Source organism: Pipistrellus hanaki, assembly GCF_964339955.1.
Source record: "Pipistrellus hanaki genome assembly, chromosome: 2".
In the NCBI taxonomy this organism is placed as follows: domain Eukaryota; kingdom Metazoa; phylum Chordata; class Mammalia; order Chiroptera; family Vespertilionidae; genus Pipistrellus; species Pipistrellus hanaki.
The window spans coordinates 156,134,416-156,156,688 of NC_140504.1; the positions used below are offsets into that span (position 1 = coordinate 156,134,416).

Here is a 22,273-nt window from a genome sequence, read left to right on the forward strand (position 1 = left end):
CTGCCCCCTCAGCATCTTGGCAGATACTTGTAGTATGTTTCCATGTGCCCCTGTGTTTATTACATGACAGCATTTTCAAACATTATTATGCCCTACTATTAGCTCCAGGAGAGCAAGGGCTGAGTAGAATTAACATTGTTCCCCACACTCAGCTCAGTACCTGGTATACACAGTAGGCAACTCATGAAGGAAGAAGAGGATTTCCAACCTAGGTCTAAGATAAAAGGTCTAAAGCAGTTCCAAAATAGCTCATTCTTTTGGTATCTCTCCTTCAGATTCTCTGACAAACATTAATATCCGAGCTCAAACATTGCTTTCCCTTAAGGGACACATTTATAGGACTTTCAAACTCTTATAAATATTAGGTGTTATTTTTAAAAATATAACTATTTACACATGGGAGCATTTGAAAGATTTCTCCTGTGAATTTCCTCATGTCCACAGAAGGTGATTTTGATTTAAAACTTAACCAAATCATACAAAGGATAGAACAGTTAATGTGGCATAAAGGACAGACCGCTTCTCAAGTTGAATGCACTTAGGACAGGTTTGCATGTACTGATATTTTTAGAAATCCAAGTTAAGAATAAAAGCAGGTAAAAAGAATCTGCTATATTCGTCATATGAGCAAGCTCTTTAAAAAATCTAGTTAATTTACCATAATTTTCTTTTTTATTGTTGTTTTGTTTTTGTTAATCCTCACCCAAAGACATTTTTTCTATTGATTTTTTTTTTTTTTTGAGAAAACGGGAGAGAGGGAGAGAGTGGAAGAGAGAGAAGCATCAATGTGAGAGAAACTACGTCAAATAGTTGCCTCACACACACACCCTGACCAGGACCTCGGATCAAACCTGCAACCCAGGTTTAAAAACTATCTTTTAAACTTATGTGATGATGATGATGATGATGATGATGATGCTTTTGTCTTTTTCCCCCCTGTTATTAGAGTTTTCATTTTCACAAAGAATGCTTTGTAGCAGGCATTAATCTGTTTTGCACATAAATGTGTCAACAACTTGGTGGCATTTTTGAAAGGTAGAACAAAGTGCTTGTAAATTGTAATTTTGCAATTACACTTGTGTACTTTGTGTACTTAAAATAAAAAGTGAGTTGTTGATAATGATCCAAAGCGTTGCAAGTGAATTCTTTTCTCTGTGCTAAAATCTGTTTTACTCAATAAAACAGGAAATGTTCTTCCCCAAACTTCAGCTATATCTTCATTCCCGTAAGGCTTCCTTTAGTGTCTCAGTACTCAGAAGACAAAGTGAATGTTCTTCATTCTATCTGTGCTCTTTTTCTGGAACTTGCCTATTCAACTATTCACTGTCTATCATATTCCTCCAATAGATCCTTTTCTATCATATCTTCAACTATTCTCTCCCTGCTGGGTCCCTTTCTATAGACTAGAAATAAGCTCATTCTTTCCATACTTTAAATGTCCACCCTTAACCTGGCATTACCTGTATTCCTCCACCTTTCAACCTTCCCATTCTCTGCTAGGCTTCTTGGGCCTCTTGGATTTATAGTCCAGACATTTCTGTTGTGGAAATTTATCTCAGTGCCTGGGCTGTCCAGCATCAGAGTGGAAAATCCACCATTCTGTAAGGCCAAAACACTGGCAGTGAGGGCACGTCCTCATCCATCAGACACCCCCATTCAGGACACTGGCCCTGATGAGGACTGCACAGAGGAGCAGGGATGGCAGGGGCTTTTAGACTCATCAGTGGTAGCATCTAGGGGCCAGCACTGAGATGTGGAAATTATTAGCACAGAGACATTCAATGTCAGGTCTGACAGCAAGGACACCCTACCTAGGCTACTCTTGGGACAACCTTAAGAAATAGTTCAACGTAAGTTATAAGTATTAACCACAGCCTGATAATTAGCACAAAAATGAAGATGATGTCCATTAAGCATATATTTTTCCTTTTTGGTTTACATTAACTGTATTTTGTATATGTATTATTAACTACTTTTTTATTTTTATATATTAACTATTTTTTTATTTTTTTTTTAAGTAATTTTTATTTTTATTTTTATATATTAAGTCATTTGCTCTGAATCACCTCCTTCTCCTATCATTTTACATAAGGATTATTGGTGGTGGTAACTTTACGAATTAGTATGTAGTTTACAGAATATTCATTTAGGTGAGACTGTGTCTGAATGCAAGGAGAAATTAATATTGCCCAGATATCAGAATTGTAAACGTTGCACAGAAATGGATACAACGACCACTGGCACATAGCATCTCCCTAGTTTGGTGTCTCCTTTTATTCAAAATGTAGTTGCAACTTAGTAAGTGAAAGCATGAAGCGACAGGGAAGTCGTAGGTCCAGTGTATGTACAAAGGTGCGTGTGGCTGCCATGTAGCCAATGGGGTGAGCTGTGCTGGAGAAGCTTTTGTCTCTCATCTTCAAAACCACCCTCTATACTCTGCTTTCCCATGCTGCAGCTGAACCCTGCACAGCTCCTGAATGCTGTTTAACCTCACCTATACTGGGTGCTAGGACACTAGAAGGCTGATGGACCAACAAGGGACTTGATCCTTCTTGTTTTGTTTCCTAGTCATCACCCCAGCAAAGTCTCCAAACCTGGATAGCTGCAGTTGATTTCAGTAACCAGGTCTTCCACACACACACACACACACACACACACACACACACACTCTCAGAACCAGCCATAACATGCCTCCTCAGAGACCCATCAATATGGGCGGTCTAGCATCCCCTCCTCAGATATATGAGTTTCCTCTCTGCAGGGTCCTCCGTCAAGTGGCTGAGGAACCAGTACAGACTCCTCAGAAGTCAGTTCTTCAGGCTCCTTCCCCCGAGTTTCTTTTGGTTCTGGCTACCTTCCTTTCCACTCCTTGAAACAGCTCTGGCCAAAGTTTCCATTACTTCCACATTGTCAAATCAATAGATATTATTCATATCTTATTGTACTGTTCTGTTATATCTGGCAAAATTGACCTCTCACTAGTCCAACCTTAAGACAATATTATTTCTTCGTCAATAACTTTTGCTTCGCCCAGCCTTCGTAACTCAGTGGTTGAGCCAGGAGGTCACGGTTCGATTCCTGGTCAGGGCACATGCTCGGGTTGCAGGCTCCATCCCCAGTAGGGGGCATGTAGGAGGCAGCCAAACAATGATTCTCTCTCATCATTGATGTTTCCATCTCGGTCTCTCTCTCCCTTCCTCTCTGAAAGCAATCAAAATAAATTTTAAAAAATAATAATTTTGCCTCATCAATACATTTTGGAGGGGTAAATTAACAAAAATTCCTTAGAAAGCATGTTAGCAATATTGATTCAACAAATAATTGATTCAACAAGCATTTGCATGACTATGTCAGTCAGTTAATTTCTAGAGTGAGGAATGCTGTCAAGCATAGCCAGTGCTTTGAATGTACATTTAGTAAGTGGTAGAGCCAGGTGATCCAACTCCAAAATATGTCTTAGTAACCTCTACACCAGGGATTTTGAAGCTTCAGTTTCATCAGAATCACTTAAGGGCTTGTTGAAACTTATACCAACAGGCCCCACTCTCAGAATTTCTGGCTCACTAGTTCTGGAGTGGCACTGGAATTTCAGTTTCTAAGAAGCTTCCAGGTAATGCTGATCTGCTTTTCAATACTACCTACTGACATTTTTTTTTTTCTTCTTAGCTCTTCTTCAGCCCTGAAAACTCAACTCAGCTGGTCTCCTTCATTAGGCAGCCTTCCCATCTCTCTTCTCTCACCAGCTGTCTTAGATATCCTCACCAAGGCTCCCACCCTACTCTTGTGCTCCCACAGCTTCATGGGCAGGCCTGGGACACATCAGTAAGCACTAAAATTAAAACTCTCTGCACTTTTGTCCCAACCACTAGCCTGTGAAAAATAAATAGAAAAAAATTCCCACCCTCCATTCAAATATCTAACCCCCCTAAATTGAGCTCATACTTTTTTCAGAATATATGCCCATTCATATCTGCAATGTCTTGCCACCTGTATAAAGAGGAGAAAATAGAAAAACTAATGGGGAAAAAAAAAAGTTGTATAAAAAATCCTATATAATAAAAAGATAATATGCAAATTGACCCTAACAGCAGAACGATTGGGAACAACCAGTTGCTATGATGCACACTGACCACCAGGGGGTAGATGCTCAATGCAGGAGCTGCCTACTGGTGGTCAGTGTGCTCCCACAGGAGGATTTCTGCTCAATCACAAGCCAGGCGTGGTGGCCGGAGCCTCTTCCGCTTCCTTGACAGAACTAAGGATGTCTGTGGCTTAGGGCTGCTCCCTAAGGGGAGCGAGCCTAAGCTTCAGTCAGACATTCCTTGAGGGCTCTAGGACTGTGAGAGGGCACAGGCCAGGCTGAGGGACCCTCCTACCCTGAGTGCACAAATGTTCATGCACCAGACTTGTAGTCCTATCTAATAAAAGAGTGATATGCAAATTGACCATCACTCCAACACACAAGATAGCCACCCCCATGTGGTCAAAGATGGCTGCCCCCATTGGACACAAGATGGCCTTCAGGGGAGGGCAATTGTTGGTGATCAGGCCTGCAGGAGAGGGCAGTTAAAAGCAATCAGGCTGGCAGGGGAGCAGTTAGGGGGCTATTAGGCTGGCAGGCAGAATGGTTAGGGGCAATCAGGCAGCCAGGCAGGCAAATGGTTAGGAGCCAGCAGTCCCAGATAATGAGAGGGATGTCCAAATGCCAGTTTAGGCCTGATTGCGCCGGCAGTTGACATCCCCCAAGGGCTCCCAGATAGAAGAGGGTGCAGGTTGGGCTGAGGGACACTGTCCCCCTGCAGTGCACGAATTTTGTGCACCAGGCCTCTAGTATATATATAAACTGCCACCTAAAAACTTACATAGATATCAGAGGAAATGTATGGAATAGGAGAGGTTTCACAATCCACTTCTATACATTTTTTAAAAAATGTGTCATAGAACTGTGCAAATTAATTTAGTTGGTACTTACAGAACATATAAAAGATGGACCTTAAGGTCATAATTCTTGAAAGAATTCTTAAATAATGGCTCTATAGAACAGATGAGTAATTCCAAGTCCTCTTTCATCCAGCACTGTATGTTCCAGTTTGCACCTGAATTAAAAATAAACTACTTTAAATCTGAAAAACATTCTGAACAATTCACTACAAGAGAAGAGCTAAATTAAATTTACCAGTGTTCTGACACAACTCACACTGCCTGTTCTGAGAGAAAACAAAACAAATCGGGCTCTACCTAGTGGTATGTGTTTGCCAAAGTCATTCAGTGTCTTTGGCCTTCAGTTTCCTTTTTGTGTAAAAGAGAATTAAATTCAATTATTGCTTCTTAGACCTTTTTATCCTGAATCACTTACATAGAACAATCCTCAAAACAAAATCCTCACGGAGCTCAGTTTATGCTCACTTTCCAAGAGAAAAGAGAACATTAAATATCAAAGTACAAGCAAATGTGGAGCAATATTTCTGTGTCTATTTTAACAATAAAAGCAAGGTGATTCACATTTGAACTATGATGCATGTCTTAAATTCTTGTTATCATAATATTACAGGCTCCAACTATAACTGATGAAAGTTTATTTCACAGCACACTGAAAAACTCAGCTGGTAATGTAAGATAAACTATAAGTGGCTTGTAATTTAGAAGCCAGAGTAGCAAAAAATAAATCCAATGACTATTTAGTAAGACAAAACTGAAACTATCTTAGGGCAACAGTAACATATTTTCCCAAACCTAAAAGATTTCTTGAGCCCCTCTTGGCAGAATAATCAATGGAAATCTTCAGTAACCACCACTTAAATTAATAATTTTAGTTTTAAAGACTTTAACTCACTCAGAAATAACTAGCTATTAGCCTTTATACAGTATATGAAATTAAAATCTACAGCATCGTAATCATTACTTTTATGTGAAGAAAATATTAACTCTTTTTTTAATAATTTCAAAGCTCATCCTAAGGACCCTGATTTCTTCCGTTCATTCTTAATACATTTAATAATCACTAGAATGGCTAAGTTTCTTTACAGATTTTTTTAAGTGCTTCATTTTAATAACAGTGCAGTGGAATAAAAAAAAATTTATAACAAAATTAAAAGACTATAGATTCAATTGGAGGCACTGCTAACTTGTTCTAAAACTCTGATTTTATTGCATGTGCATCCTTTATCCTTACTCCTAAACTGGTTTCCACGAACTGGAGTGTTTTTTCCATTGAATCAGTGGTGCTCCGCCAAGGCCATTTGGTCCTCCATGGGGCATCTGGCAAAACCTGGAACTATGTTGTGATTGTCACAACTGGAGAGGGAGTGGTACAGGCATCTAGTGGGTAGAAGCCAGGGATACTGCTAAGCATCCTACAATGCACAAAACAGCCCCGCATAACCAATAGTTATCTGGCCCAAGATGTCAATAGTGTAGAAGCTGAGAAATCCTGATGAGTCCTAGATAGGAATGCTATACATATGTGTGCCTTTATTTCCATCCTGTAGGTCTCTATATTGCCACATCAAGCGACTCTGCTCTATTAGCTCTTCCAGCAGGCTTGGAAATAATTGTGTTGTTTAGATCTCCAGATGCAGTATTATTAACTACACTAGCTACATTAGTAGGCATTAACCTCACACAACAAAAACTCCTTGATTTAAAAGATCTATTGGTTACAGAGCAATTCTTTGTTTGAACAAATATTATTACTCATAAATGCTTTAAAATGGAACTAATTTAATAATTGAATATTTTAAATATTTTATCTATTTAATAAATTAGGTGTGCCTTTTTCATTTTAAAGCACATATAGAAGACCACAAGAAATGTATTTATAGTTTAAAAAAAGTTCCTTCATTACATTTTTATCTTATTTTATGGGACATAAAAAAATTGGGGGCTTATTAGTTTAGTCACATGATGAATCCTAATTCTGTTGCTAATATAAAATTATAATATGCGTTAAGAATCCCATCCATAAGACATCAATTCCATGCAGTTTTCAGAGAATAAAAACATTTTGTTCAGTACAGCTGAATAACAGCTAAATCTTGGAACATTAAAATACTTACCTATTTGTTGAAAAACCAAAGAATTTACTGTTGAAATGAATGCCTTCCCTTCAATGTTGTCTGCCTGTACAGAGCAGTTTTCATTTTCCTCACTCCAAACGCAACAGTGGAAAGTTGTTTTGGATGTTAATTTAGAATAGTAGGTACCACTTGAATTAAATTTAGCTTCTAAAAGTGGCTCATAATATCCATCCAAATTTGAAGTGTTCTTTGAGATTCCAGCAGGCAAGAGAAAGTCGTAAGTTGTGTTTGGTGGCATGCAAAACAGCTTAAATCTCCAAGGAGTACTGGGATATGTCAAGTTAAATGCTGTTATCATGTAAATAAATTCTGTTTGGACATTAAAAACAAACATAAAAAATCATTTTAACTAAGACATAAATAGGAAGTATCTAAGATTAAACCATGCAGTGCTCAACAATAATTATTTAACTTTCCAAGTGCTCAATCAGTACCTAACACATGGCTCTGTACCTCTATTGTATAATGTGTTATACTTGAGAGGTGCATTTATTTATAGAGGCAACTTCACTCTCTAGCACCCCTTTTTGGAAATTCATGCATCTACTTTCTCATTAGTATAATTTATATTTTAATGAATAGAAAGTTCAAATATTTCAATTTCCATTTTTAAAGAATATTCTAATGAACTACAGCATAGATAACAAATATCTGAATGGACAATTACATAGATAAATATTGAAGTGCTGTTTTAATATTTCTTTTTTTAAATATGTTTTTATTGATTTCAGAGAAAGGAAGGGAGAGAGAAAAAGAGACAGATACATCAATGATGAGAATCACTGATTGGCTACCTCCTGCACGCCCCCTATTGGGGATCAAAGCCCGCAACTCAGGCATGTGCCCTGAGTTCATGGATCGATGCTCAACCACTGAACCTCTCGCCAGCCAAGCTGTTTTAATATTTCTTAAGGAGAATGACATCAAAATGTTAATAGTATTTTCACTGAAAAAGGGTTTGTCTTCAACATCAGAATACTTAGATGAACTGATCCTGCCCATTATCCTTCAGATATATGACATCATATGAGACATACCCTTAATGCACTCTCCAAGAATCGGTACACAATGACAAGACTTCTTAGAGGAATCTTCCATTGCTGATTAAAGACAATTATCACTTTTAAGATACATCAAGTTAAGCACAATTATAAAAAAAAATCCTGTACCAAAAATAATCCTCAAAAGTGATACTTGTTTTTAAATAATGAATTGTTTGAAAATAAAATATCAACTTTCTATAATTATTTCTTTTACAAGTTACCTAAATCCAACAGCTGTGTTACTTCATATACAGATTAATGCAGAATGAGAATTCTGAGAATCCTGCATGAATTTGTACGGAATAAATATTTTGAAAAATTAGGGTAAAATTTAAGAAAATATAAATTTTTAAAAATCAATTCACAATTATTTTAAATTATAAAAATAAGACATAAAAATATCCAAACAATATATAAATACTGACTGTTAACAGCTTAGTCTCTAAACCTTTCTATAAATATAAATTAATGCAAACATGTATCAGATGCAAAAATGAAGGCAAAACTGATTAGCATGACTAACATTATTTTGCCCCGTGTGAATAATTAGCTACCATAACATCACTGAAAGTGGATCCTCATTGCAATAGTGTTCCTTTGTACTTCAATATTTCTAACACATTTCTAAAATTATAATATCTCAATGAAAAGAGAATAACATTTCTTTGGTGTTACAAAACCCATGAATATATAATAGTATTCATTAAAAGCATTATATTTTCTAGCTGCACATGAAGGATTCAGTTGGCTAAACTGAAGTTAGCCTAAATTCCTCAAAGAAGTATTTGAAATTTAAAATGTAATAATGAATGTCATAGACATAGCAGCTATTGAATCCGTTCAATTAAAAGATAATTCTATTTTTTTTTTTTGCATGCTTCCTTTGAAAATGATATTTCTTTCCATCCAAATGAACCCTAAACCTGCGAGGAGTCCAGAGAATGCATCTCAAAGCATGTTATCATGGTAACAATATCCCAGGGACTTTTCCGATTCACAGAAACTGATCACACTGCAAACCTTTGGGAAATTTAATGTGAAACATTCAAGTGGGACCTAACAAAATTAGGTAGAGACGATGAGAGAATTATCTAAGAAAGAATGAGTGTGCTGTTGCTTTTTGATAGTCTTTTGTGACATGGTTTGTTCTGAAATCTGTAACAGTGGAGCTATCCTGAGTATTTTCTGTAAATATATAGATGGCTACAATGAGAAAGAATAGTATGTACAACAAAGAAGTAGAGAAGCTAATAAGAGCACCTTTATATTGGAATGGCCAAGTAGATGCTCACAACTAGTTGACACACAGGTAATGATTGCCAGATAAGATGGGCTTTATAAACGATAGCTTGACTTTAATTTTAAAAACTAAGAAATTAACCTAAATTAGATGATGAGTTTTTTTTAACATCAGAATAAAACTAGAATGCAGTGAGAAGCAAATGAAAATAGTATGTTCAAAAGTCATTGGCAATGTGTGACAAATCTCAAACAGAAGCCTGCTGTGCTTCAGGACAGTTAAAAATCACAAGATAGTAAAAGAACATCTGTAAGCTTTCTCTTGAGGATATTCCTGCAATGGATAGGAGAAAAACTAATATACATTTAATTTCTGAAGGCATTCTTCTGGTGGTATTCAGGATGGAAATTTCTAAGGTATATATCATCCCTTGATAATATCCCATTATAATATGATATTTGTTATTGTTTATCAGTTAGAATGCAAAATAGAATTTCAGATTGCATCTCTATTCCATTGGAGAAAAAACCCATCATTTTGTGCCATAGTCTTTTACTTTAAAGATTATTACCACATAAAGTGCTCCTTTATTTAGAGAATTAAAGTTTTACTGTTATCTGAAATATATACATACACACTAGAGGCCTGGTACATGAAATTCGTGCATGGGTAGGGTCCCTAGGCTGGCTGACAATCAGGGCCAATCTGTGGGGTGAACGTGGGGCCATCACTGGCACCTGCCTTGGCTGGCCTGGGGTCTGTGGGCTGGGGGCAGCTCCTGCATTGAGTGTCTGTCCCCTGGTGGTCAGTGCACATCATAGTGATAGGTCGTTCCACTGTTTGGTCGATTTGCATTTTAGATTTTTGTTATATAGGATATATATACATATATATATATATATATATATATATATATATATACGTGTGTATATATGTATGTATGTGTGTGTATATATATGTATGTATGTATATGTATATGTTCCTATGTATTCTTATGTATATATAAATTTTTGTGCTATAAAAGGAAATAAAGTTAAAAAGCAAATGATGGGCAAGGAGAAAATTGCAAAGCATAATAAAGTGTTTGGGCTATAATAATTAATGTTATGAGTCAATTTGTTGAGGCCTACAAGACATTTGGCCAAACATTACTCTAGGTGTGTCCGTGAGAATATTTCTGGATTAATTTAACACTTGAATCAGTAGACTGAGTAAAGCAGATTGGCCTACCTAATGAGGTGGACAAGGACAAAATGGCTGAGTTAAAAGTAACTCTTGCCCTAGCCAGTGTGGTTCATTTGGTTGGGCATCATCCCATGCACCAAGGGATTGCTGGTTCAACTCCTGGTCAGGGCACATGCCCAGGTTGCAGGTTTGATCCCCAGTAGGGGGTGTGCAGGAGGCAGCCAATGAATGTTTCACTCTCACATCGATGTTTCTCTCTCTCTCTTTCTCCCTCTCCCTTCCTCTCTGAAATAAAAACAAATGTGCACATTATTCAAAATAAACATCCCTCTTTAGGAATTAATCTACAAAAATATTCTCCCAAATATACAGATATATGTATATATATTTCAATCCAGCATTATTTACAGAAATAAAATTTCTATTAATGGGGAATTGGTCAAATAAGTTAATAATTTAAGGTAGATTTATACAGTTCATTGTCATGTTATCATGAAAAAAATAATTACATCAGTAAATACCAAAAAAAGTAAAAATAAAAAGGCATGGTAAATTGAAAAGCTGTTAAGTAGGGAAAAACAAACAAACAAAAAAACAGAACAGCCCCGCCAAACCAATGTGACTCAGTGGTTGAGCATCAACCTATGAACTAGGAGGTCATGGTTCAACACCTAATCAGGGAATATGCCTGGGTTGCAGGCTTGATCCCCAGTAGGGGTCATGCAGGAGGCAGCCAGGCAATGATTCTCTCTCATCATTGGTGTTTTGTTTTGTTTTTCTCTCTCTCTCTTTCTCTCTGAAATCAATAAAAATGTATTTTGAAAAAACAAACACAGAGCAGTATAGAGATCAATTCTATTTTTGCAACTATAAATATGAAGTGTGTGTGTGTGTGTGGGGGGGTGTGTTATTTCTGGTAGAATATAAATCAGGTTCTTTCCAAGAGTTGGGAATAGTGTTCATTTTCACTCTATTTGCAAAAGGATAAAAGGTTTTCATTTCCACACTTATACTTTCATCAAGTGAGCATGAGCATGAGAATTCCTACCTGGAAACAGAAATTTCTGTTAGCAAATATAGGAAAAAGTATCTCCAAGAGAAAAAATCTCTACTTTACACATGGACATTTAATAACAAGTACAAATGGGGCCCAGCCCGTGTGGCTCAGTTGGCTGAGTGTTGTCCCATACACCAAGAGGTCTTTGGTTTGATTCTTGGTCAGAGCACATGCCCAGGTTGTGAACTCAATCCCCAGTAGAAGTATGCAAGAGGCAGCCAATCAATGTTTCTCTCTCATTGATGTTTCTATCTCTTTTTCCCTCTCTCTTTTTCTCTCTCTAAAATCAATAAAAACATTTATTTTTTTTAAAAAAAATGGTACAAATTTGTTGTTACAGAATAATCATCCTATATAATAAAAGCCTCATATGCTATGTGTCTGGTATTCCAGTCATCTATTCAACTAATCAAAACGTACTATGCTAACGATATGCTAAGGCTGCTCAACTGCTATGGTGCACTGACCACTAGGGGGCAATCAACCAGTCGACAAGTCACTATGACATGTACTGACCATCAGGGGGCAAACGTTCCAACTGGTAGGTTGGCTTGCTGGCTGGGGTCTGGCCCATTGGGATTAAGCAAGACAGGCTGGATACACCCTGGAGCCCTCCCACAGTACCTCCCTGGCTGGCCAACCTCCCCTGTCCCTTTCTGGCCTTGATCATTCACCAGTGGGATCCCTCTGCCTGGCCTGTACACTCTTGTAATCCAGGACCCCTCAGGGGATGTCAGAGAACCAGTTTTGGCCCCATCCTACAGGCCAGGCTGAGTGACCCCACTGGTGTATGAATTCATGCACTGGGCCTCTACTGGGGATATAAAGTACAACAATATATATATATATATATATATATATATATATATATATATATATATATATATATATATCCCTAATATGCAAACAGACCGAACAAAGGAAAAATGGAACAACCAAACAACCAAACAACTGATCAATGGGTCGCTATGACGTGCTCTGACCACCAGGGGGTGCGTGTGGAACATGGTGGGCATTGGCTGTGGTGGAATGGTGGAGTAAGAGAGGAGGTTGACAGACCAAGGCATGGAGCCAGTCACTGTCATCAGGGTGAACCTCTGGTGGTTAGTGAAAATTCTTTGCTCTTGTGTGCCATGGTCCTGCCAGGTGCTCATACCTGCTGCCAGTGCTGGCCCCACTCGCACCACTGCTGGCACCAGAGCTGCTGCTTGCACCCACTGCTGGCACCCAGCACGAGCCCAGATCTTTTGGTGCCATCAGTGGGTGCAAGCAGTGGCTGCCAGCCCCCATCACCATTTGGGGCTTCTCTACCTCTCCCTGCTCCTGAGGGGTGATTGGGGCAGCAGCTGCTGCTCACACCCACGGCTAGTGTTGGCCCCAATAGCTCCATGCCATCAGTAGGTACAAGCAGGGCTGGGGCCGGCTCCATCAGGACATGGGAGCTGCAGCAGACAAGGGACTGTGGGCCATGACAAGAGTGGCCAAGGTGGGTGTGGAGGATGGGCCAAGACCTGCCCCTGTGCCCACTGCAGCCTTGCAACCCACAGTTCCTTTCAAGGTGCACAAATATATGCACTGAGCCCCTAGTATAGTCATTAATATTCTAATAACTATGTATGGTGTCAGATGGGTGAAAGATTTATCAGGATAATTACTTAGTAAGTTAGGTAATGTCTGTATACACCTGAAACTAATAAAATAATATATTTCAACTGTAATTAAAAACTAGAAATGATTTTTAAGTGGGAGAAAAAGATAAATAACTTACCCCACTGTAACAAAGCCATACAAAATTTTTGACAAGCCATCTTACTTCAGAGAAGAACACCTGAAAAACAGTTTTAATCATCAATAATACTCTGAACTGATATCAGGGAAGTGTTTCATATTAAAGGACAACTGTATTATAGATTTATTCCTGTGCACATGCTATCTTACATAGTCAAAATATGCCACATATTCTTATATCACATAATCAATTGGTTGCCCCTCACTGCTCTGACCAGGGTAGGGAATGGAGCCTGAAACTGAGGTATGTGCCCTTGATCAGAATTGAATCTGGAACCCTTCCATCTGTGGGGCTAATGTTCTAACCACTGAACCAAACCAGCCAGGGCCCAATTTTTTAAAATCTCAAATTGGGGATTCAGTTCACCACACACAAGTTAATATAAGGTGAAAAGCCCTGAGTTAGGTGTCAAGAGTCTTAGTTATCAATCTAGGCTCTTTTACAAATTAGCTATAGATAGGACTTGGGACTTCAACACTCTAGACCTCAGGTTCCTCATCTACAAATCAGATAGATGATCTCTCCAGTCACTCTCTGAACTTCCCAAAATTCTGGGTGATTTTATTTGAAAACAAAAATTACATCTTTACTACAAATAACATTATAAAACATTAAATGAGATACATACCTCATGAGTCATATCTGAGAATTGGTACATGTGATGAGCAAACAGAAAGACATGTTTGTTTAGTTTACAACTTAATAACTCTTGGGAAGAAAATAGATCTGTATGAACATTTTGTAATCTGGTAAATTTGTTTTTCAGACAATTCGTTTTTCGTAAGAATTTGAGTTATTTATACACTGACATTACAATATTTATTTAGGATTATTAAAAAAGGGTTCAGTTTGAAATCCTCATTATTAAATCCTATGAAATGTGTGCAAATTCTTTTTAGTTTTTTTAATGCTACCTGTTTTTGACACAAAATTTTTTCATTAAATAAACCCAAGGACAAGTTTCATAATCAGAATGTGTCATAGATAAACATATCACTAGGTTAAGTGTTTCAAATGAACTGACTAGTGACTAATCATTCAGTCCAACAATTAATCTGACTCACTTTTAACTCAATTGATATTATCTGCTGAATTAAATGGCAAAGTAGATCAGTTGTTTTTCCTTACATAAGCCAGCCATTCTTTTATTTAATGTTCCATGAAAAACAAAAACTATTCATATGGCTTGAAATATTGCAGTCAGGTTTTGTTCTTATATAAAAAAGAAACAACCACAGGTATGAAAAGGACATAGAGTGTGAAAGGTGGTACATTTAATGGACTCTAAGACAGAAATATTTATATGCACCAGAAATTGTACCAGAAAAGAATATAACAGGGTTTATAGAAAAAAATAACACAGAAAAAGAAGTGATAGAATTTTTTAAACATGAGGAGGAAAATAATCAAGCAAAGGGGAAATTAATGGTAAAGTGACCAAAATAAATCTAATATAAAAATGCCATTAATTGGAATTCAATTCCTAAGGATGGCCTATTAATTTGCTTTAAGCTTTCTTATGGTTAAATTTCTCAGCTGAAAATTCAGAGTACTTAAAATAAAATGAGAGCAACAGATTAGGGAAATGTAAAATAAACCTAACACTGAAATCAGAATACAATTTTGCCTAACTTTAACACTGCCTACCAGGTAACATTCTAACAATGGCAGACTTTCATGGTAATTTAAAATTCAGTTTCTCACTATCTCCATTACGAGTAACCCATTCTAAGCTACCATTATCTTTTCCCTGGAAGATCGGAAGAGTCTCTTAATTGGTCTCCCTGCTGCTTGCTGCCCTTGCTCCCCAATTCAATATATTCTCCATGCAACAGCCAGAGTGGTCTTGTGAACACATAGGCCAGATCATGTCTCTCTTTCCCAAAGCACTGCAGTACTCCCCTTTTCATTCAGAGGAAATGTCTGAGTCCCAAACAGAACTACAAGGTCCTGGACCTCTGTTGTCTCACTGACCTCATAAACACTGCTCTCCTTTTTGCTCAAGTCACCTTCCCTGAGGAGCCTTCCCTGACCTATCTAATAAGACTTCAACTCCTTCCCCATCCCAATATGTCCTATCTGCTGTTCTGCTGAATTTTTTTCTCCTTATTACTTAATAGTAATGTGAATATGATTTTCTATTTTTCTTGTATATTGTCTAACCCTCTCCACTAGAATGTAAACTCCACCAGACCAACAGATTTTTTTTCACTATTTCCTTTTCATCATTATATCCTTCATACATAGAAGCCTGCCTCTATAGCAAGTGCTCAATATATTTTAACTGAATGAATGAGTGAATTAGTGAATGGCAAGATGCTCCCGGAATGATTCTCCAAACTAAGCTGGTGGCATCACGCTAGCTTCAGCTCTTCCCATTGTTTCTTTCTTTTTTTTTTTTTAATATATTTTATTGATTTTTTACAGAAAGGAGGAGAGGGATAGAGAGCTAGAAACGTCGATGAGAGAGAAACATCGACCAGCTGCCTCTTGCACACCCCCTACAGGAGATATGCCCACAACCAATGTACATGCCCTTGACTGGAATCAAACCTGGGACCTTTCAGTCCGTAGACCAACGCTCTACCACTGAGCCAAACCGGTTTCGGCTCCATTGTTTCTTAATAATGGAAATCTCAACTTCTGACCTGATGTTCTGGAATCCAGAGAGCAAGGTCACCATTGTATTCATAGGTGTTTCTGCTTGCTCCAAAGAAAGTTCCTGTACACATCATCACTTTAGAAATACCATAGAGGTGCCTGCCCAGAGCAGCCTGAGCCCTAGCCCCAGGCCTCAGCTGGCCCAAATAAGCCCTGAGATAGTTCTTCATAATGTTTTCTTAAAATCCTTTGTTTTTCTGTGGTGTCAGTTATTCTCCTTCATTTCTGATTTTGAGTCCTTTCCCTCTTTTTCCCCTTGAGTTTAGTTAAAGGTTGTCAATCTTGTTTATCTTTCAAAGAACTAGCTCTTTGTTTTGCTAATCTTTTGTATTTTTTTAGACTCTATGTAATTTATGTCTGCTCTAATCTTTATTATTTCCTCCTATTACTTTAGGTTTGTTTATTGTTCTTTTTCTAGTTCCATTTTGGTGTAAGGTTAGATTGTTTATTTGAAATTTTCCTTGTTTCTTCAGGTAGGCCTACATTGCTGTGAATTTCCCTCAGAGGACTGCTTTTGCTGTGTCCCATAAATTTGGGATTGTTGTGTGTTCATTTCCATTTCTCTCAAGATAACTTTTGATTTCTTCTTGATTTCATTGTTGACCCATTTATTGTTTAGTAATGTTATTCAGCCACCATGTGTTTGTGTGCTTTCAGTTTTTTTCTTGTGATTGATTTATAGTTTTATACTAATGTCATCAGAGAAGGTACTTGATATAATTTAATCTTATTGAATGTATTAAGACATGGTTTTTGTTCTAACATGTGGGTATATCCTAGAGAATGCTCCATGTGCACTTGAAAAGAATGTATATTCTACTGCTTTGGGGTACAATGTTCTGAAGATAGCAATGAAACTCACGGTCTCATGTGTCATATGAGGCCACTGTTTCCTTATTGATATTTTGTCTTGAAGATCTAACCATTGATGAAAATGGTGTGTTGAAATCCCCTACTAAGACTGTATTATTGCCAATGTCTATCTTTATATTCACCAAGATTTGCTTTATATATTTAGATGCTCTTATGTTAGGTGCATATAGTTTACAAGGGTTAAATCCTCTTGTTGAATTTATCCCTTTTGCATTATGTAATGTCCTTTTTTTATCTCCTGATATGGCCTTTGTTTTGAAGTCTATTTTGTCTGATAAAAGTATTGCTATTCCAGCTTTTTATTTGTTTTCTTTTGTATAAAATATATTTGTCCAGCCTGGCCAGCATGGCTTAGTGGTTGAGCATTGACCTATGAACCAAGAAGTCACAGTTCAATTCCCAGTCAGGGCACATGACCAAGTTGAGGGCTTGATCCCCAGTGGGAGGGATGCAGAAGGCAGCCAATCAATGATTCCCTCTCATCATTGATGTTTCTATGTTTCTCTCCCTTCCTCTCCAAAATCAATAAAAAATATATATATTTTTAAAAACATATGTGTGTGTGTATTTCATCCATTCCTTTTCTGTAAATCTGTATGTATTTTTATTTTTTTTTAAATATATTTTATTGATTTTTTTACTGAGAGAAATGGAGAGGGATAGAGAGAAACATCCATGAGAGAGAAACATTGATCAGCTGCCTCCTGCACATCTCCTACTAGGGATGTGCCCACAACAAAGGTGTGTGCCCTTGACCAGAATCAAACCTGGGACCCTTCAGTCCACAGGCTTGATGCTCTATTTCACATGTGTCAAACACAAGGCCCGCGGGCCAAATCCAGCCCGCCAGGCCTTGCAATGTGGCCCGCACCGCGCTGTCATCACTGCACTCCGCTGTCAGTTTATGACATTGTCAGTTTATGACTGTTCAGTAAACCATTCGGCCCGCGATTTAGGCTGGATTTTAGATTTTGTCCCCTTCTCTGATTGAGTTCGACACCCCTACTTACTGAGTCAAACCAGTTTCGGTTTGTGTATATCTTTCATTCTGAGGTCGGTCTCTTGTAGATAGCATATATTTGGGTCACGTTTTCTTACCCATTCAGCTATCCATTCTTTTCACTGGAGCACTTAATTCATATAGATTTAAAGTAAATGTTGATAGGTACTAACTTATTGCCATCATATTCTTTTTAAAAAATATATTTTATTGATTTTTTACAGAGAGGAAGGGAGAGAGATAGAGTTAGAAACATTAATCAGCTGCCTCCTGCACACCTCCCACTGGGGATGTGTTCAAAACCTAGGTACATGTCCTTGACCAGAATGGAACCTAGGACCTTTCAGTCCCCAGGCCAATGCTCTATCCACTGAGCCAAACTTGTTAGGGCCATAATATTCTTTCTTTCTTTCTTTCTTTCTTTCTTTCTTTCTTTCTTTCTTTCTTTCTTTCTTTCTTTCTTTCTTTCTTTCTTCCTCCTCCTCCTCCTCCTCCTCCTCCTCCTCCTCCTCCTCCTCCTCCTCCTCCTCCTCCTTCTTCTTCTTCTTCTTCTTCTTCTTCTTCTTCTTCTTCTTCTTCTATTCTTAAAGAAGACCCATTACCATTTCTTGTACTATTGGTTTGGTAGTAACAAACTTCAATAGCTTTTTCTTATCTGGAAAGCTCTTTATTTCACCCTCAATTTTAAATAATAGTCTTCCTAGGTAGAGTCATTTTGGATGTAGGTACTTGTTATTTATCACTTTGAATATTTCATGCCAATCTCTCAATCTCTTGTAGCCTGAAGTGCATCTGTTAAGAAATCAGTTGACAGCCTTGTGAGAGCTCCCTTGTAGGTAACTGTCTTTCACTTGCTGCTGTTAAGATTTTCTCTTTATCTCTAACCTTTCCAATTTAATTATGATGTGTCTTGGTATGGGCCTCTTCAGATTCATCTTGATTGAAACTCTGTTCTTCCTGGGCAGGTATGTCATTATACTTCACCAGACTAGGGAATATTTCAGCCATTATTTCTTCAAACAGGTTCTGGTACTCCTGTGATGTAGATTTTATTATGCATGATATTGTCCAAGAGGTCCCTTAGACTTTCCTCATTTTTAAAGAATTATTTTTTCTTTTTATTGCTCTACTTGGGTGTTTTCTGTTATCTTGTCACTAAATCACTGATTCAATCCTCTGCTTCACCCAACCTGCTGTTATTTTCTTCTAATGTATTCTTCATTTCAGAAGTTGTATTCTTTGTTTCTGACTGGTTCCTTCTGATATATTTTATCTTCTTTTTAATGCTTGATATAGATAAATAGATGGAGTGTTTATACCTAAGGCAATACCCCACAATTGTAGTTCCCTAAATTGAGCCACCGATGGACACCAAGCTATGAGGAGTTTGAGATAATACTATCTACAGTTCCCCCTGGAATGTAGTCATTCTATGTTGAAGGAATAATGTGTCTTGTTTGACATATTTGAAGAAATCTTTCTGAAACATATAAAGATTCAACCATAGTCTAATATAAATGATGCTTTCATGATACCTGGATGTAGAGGCAATAATTCAATTCAATTTGCATAGCATACCAAATACAGTAAGCACATTTAGCATATCACTAACTCTAGTGATTACTATAAACTTTAAACACAAGAAAAATCAAGATCCATATTCTACTGAATCTATAACTATAAAAACATAATATGCAAATTGACTGAACAACCAAATAGCAGAATGAACACCAGGACAACCTTTCAGGTGACACACACTGGCACCAGGCCAGCCAAGGTGGGTGCGATGCAATGGATTGGGGGACCGTCATAGCCCCATGATCTCCCCGCAGAGGGAGGCCCAGGCCACCAGCCAGTGGGGCAATCAATCAGGGACTCCACAATTGCCTCAAATAGGGAGGCCCAGGTCACTGGCTGAGGGTGGGGGGCAATGGATTGGAGAGGGGCTCCATGATCACCACAAAGAGGGAGTTCCAAGCCACACTCTGCAGGGTGATCAACTGGGGAGATCCACAGAACCAGAAAATGGGGGGTGGGGACTGTAGCAGATATGGGTGTGGGCAGGGAGCAGGGCAAGGCAACCAGGGCCAAGAGGCAGGTGGGGCTGTGAGACAACTGGGGACATAGAGGTCCCTCGCAGTAGGGCTGCAAAGGCCTACCCTTGCACAGATTTTGTGCATTCGGCCTGTAGTTATGATATAATGGGTTTTCATTAAAAAATCAGACTATTTAATTTCTATCACAGGGTACTCTCTTTGTGTTGTTTTTATGTATCAAATTCTACTTAAACATAAAACAGAACAGTCTCAATCAGTGCTTGAATGGGTGATTGGGCAGGAAAGATATTGTTCACAATTTGCTCTAATGATCCCAGAGTCTCTAGGTTTGTAAAAAAGTTTATGAGTAAGAAAAGCAATTCTGACAATTCTGCTGCTTTGATGAATAAACTCAATGGGCTCCATCTGCCACTAATTTTTGCTTTTACTTTTCACAGGATCAGTACCCATCTATTGTTCACTTAAACAAGTGTCAAAAATTTAACAATATACTGTCTGGTAGATTTGTACTAACTTGTCATTTTAAGTATGTTTACTTTTATTTCCTCACTTAGGATAGAAATTGGTTGTATTATTCCCATCAAGTAGCTTTAAAGACAAATTATTTTCTAAATTTAAAAAATATCTATTATTCCATCATCCTGACATATGCATGTCACTTTGAAAACATATTTTCAAATACTTTAATTCCTGACATGATTCTAATTGTGTGATCTTCTCACAAATTAACTCCTTGAAAATGCAGAGATATAGTGGAATCTAATGAGCAAAATAAACTAAGAAAGAAAACAAAAATGCAGAGGGATCAGCTATGATTCATAAACTTAAAGTCAACAAAGTTGAGTCAGAATAGGCATCTTTCCCTGGCCGGAGTGGCTCAGTTTTTTTTTTTTTTTTTTTTAGCATTGTCCTTTGCACAAGGGCTTAAATCCTGGTTGGAACACATGCCCAAGTTGTGGGATCCATTCCTGGCGTAAGACATGCAGGAGACTCCTTCTGTCACTAATGTTTCTCTCTTTCCCTTTTCCTTCCTCTCTCTCTAAAACCAATAAAAACATAAAAAAAAACATATTTTACATATATATATTTGTTTTTATTGATTTTAGAGAAAAAGGGAGATGGAGAGAGAGATAGAAACATCAGTGATGAGAGAGACTCAGTGATCAGCTGCCTCCTGCATGGCCATCACTGGGGATTAAGCTTGAAACCTGGGCAAGTGCCCTGACCACATAGGTATCAAACAATGAGCTCCTGGTTGGGGAAAAAAAAAAAAAAAATTCTTTTTTTCAAAGTAAAGATTAAGCATCTTAGCCTTGGTCAGTGTTTCTTTCTTTTTTTAAAAAAAAAATATATATATATTTTATTGATTTTTTACAGAGAGGAAGGGAGAGAGATAGAGAGTTAGAAACATCGATGAGAGAGAGCCATCGATCAGCTGCCTCTTGCACACCCCCTACTGGGGATGTGCCCGCAACCAATGTACATGCCCTTGACCGGAATCGAACCCGGGACCTTTCAGTCCGCAGACTGATGCTCTACCACTGAGCCCAACCGACTTTGGCCTTGGTCAGTGTTTCTAAGTGGTTAGAGAATCAGCTATACACTGAAGAGTTCAGGTTCAAGTCCCAATTAAGATCACAGACCTGGGTTGCAGGTTCAATCCCCAGCCCTGGTCAGGGCACATGCAACCAATTGATATGTCGCTCTCATATCAATATTTCTCTCTCTCTTTCTTTCTCTCTCACTTACCTTCCTTCCTTCCACAGTCTCTCTAAAAAAAAATCAAATGAAAAAATATCCATGGAAGAGGAATAACAAACAAACAAAAAGAACAAGTATCTTACTATAAAATAATTTATAAATCTGAACATATAGCAACTTATTTTAATATTAACTGGGTATCTGATAAAATGTAAGTTACCACATAAGGTGCTAGAAAAAAAAACATTGATGAGATCATAATTCAATTTAAAAAATAACATTAGCCCTAACCAGTCTGGCTCAGAGGTTAGAGCATCTGCCTGCAGATTCAAGAGTCCTTGGTTCAATTCTAGTCAAGGGCACATACCTTGGTTGCAGGCTTGCTCCAAAGCATGTGTAGGAGATAAACAATTGATTTGTCTCTCTATCTCTCCCCCTCCCTTCCACTCCCTCTAAAAATCAATTGGGGAGAGTGGGGAGAGATGTCCTTGGGTAAGGATTAACAAAAAAAGGAAAAACAAAACAAAACAAACAAAACAAAAAAAAAACATTATCTTATGATTTTTTTTTCTTGTATATCGTAGTACAATA

The 22,273-nt window shown here is 37.8% G+C and overlaps 1 protein-coding gene across 3 annotated transcripts in view; it reads right to left on the reverse strand.

Moving 5' to 3' along the window:
- The window catches only part of LEPR (leptin receptor), an 81,332-nt gene that overhangs the window by 42,572 nt on the left and 16,487 nt on the right, over nt 1-22,273 (reverse strand). For all 3 annotated transcript variants that reach the window (XM_084871356.1, XM_084871355.1, XM_084871357.1), the window contains exons 2-4: nt 13,370-13,429; nt 7,056-7,385; nt 4,973-5,096 (exon numbers count right to left, since the gene is read on the reverse strand). In XM_084871356.1, coding sequence (XP_084727482.1) covers nt 4,973-5,096; nt 7,056-7,385; nt 13,370-13,409 — 494 coding nt within the window. In that variant the 5' untranslated portion in view covers nt 13,410-13,429. The remainder of the gene's footprint in view (nt 1-4,972; nt 5,097-7,055; nt 7,386-13,369; nt 13,430-22,273) is intronic.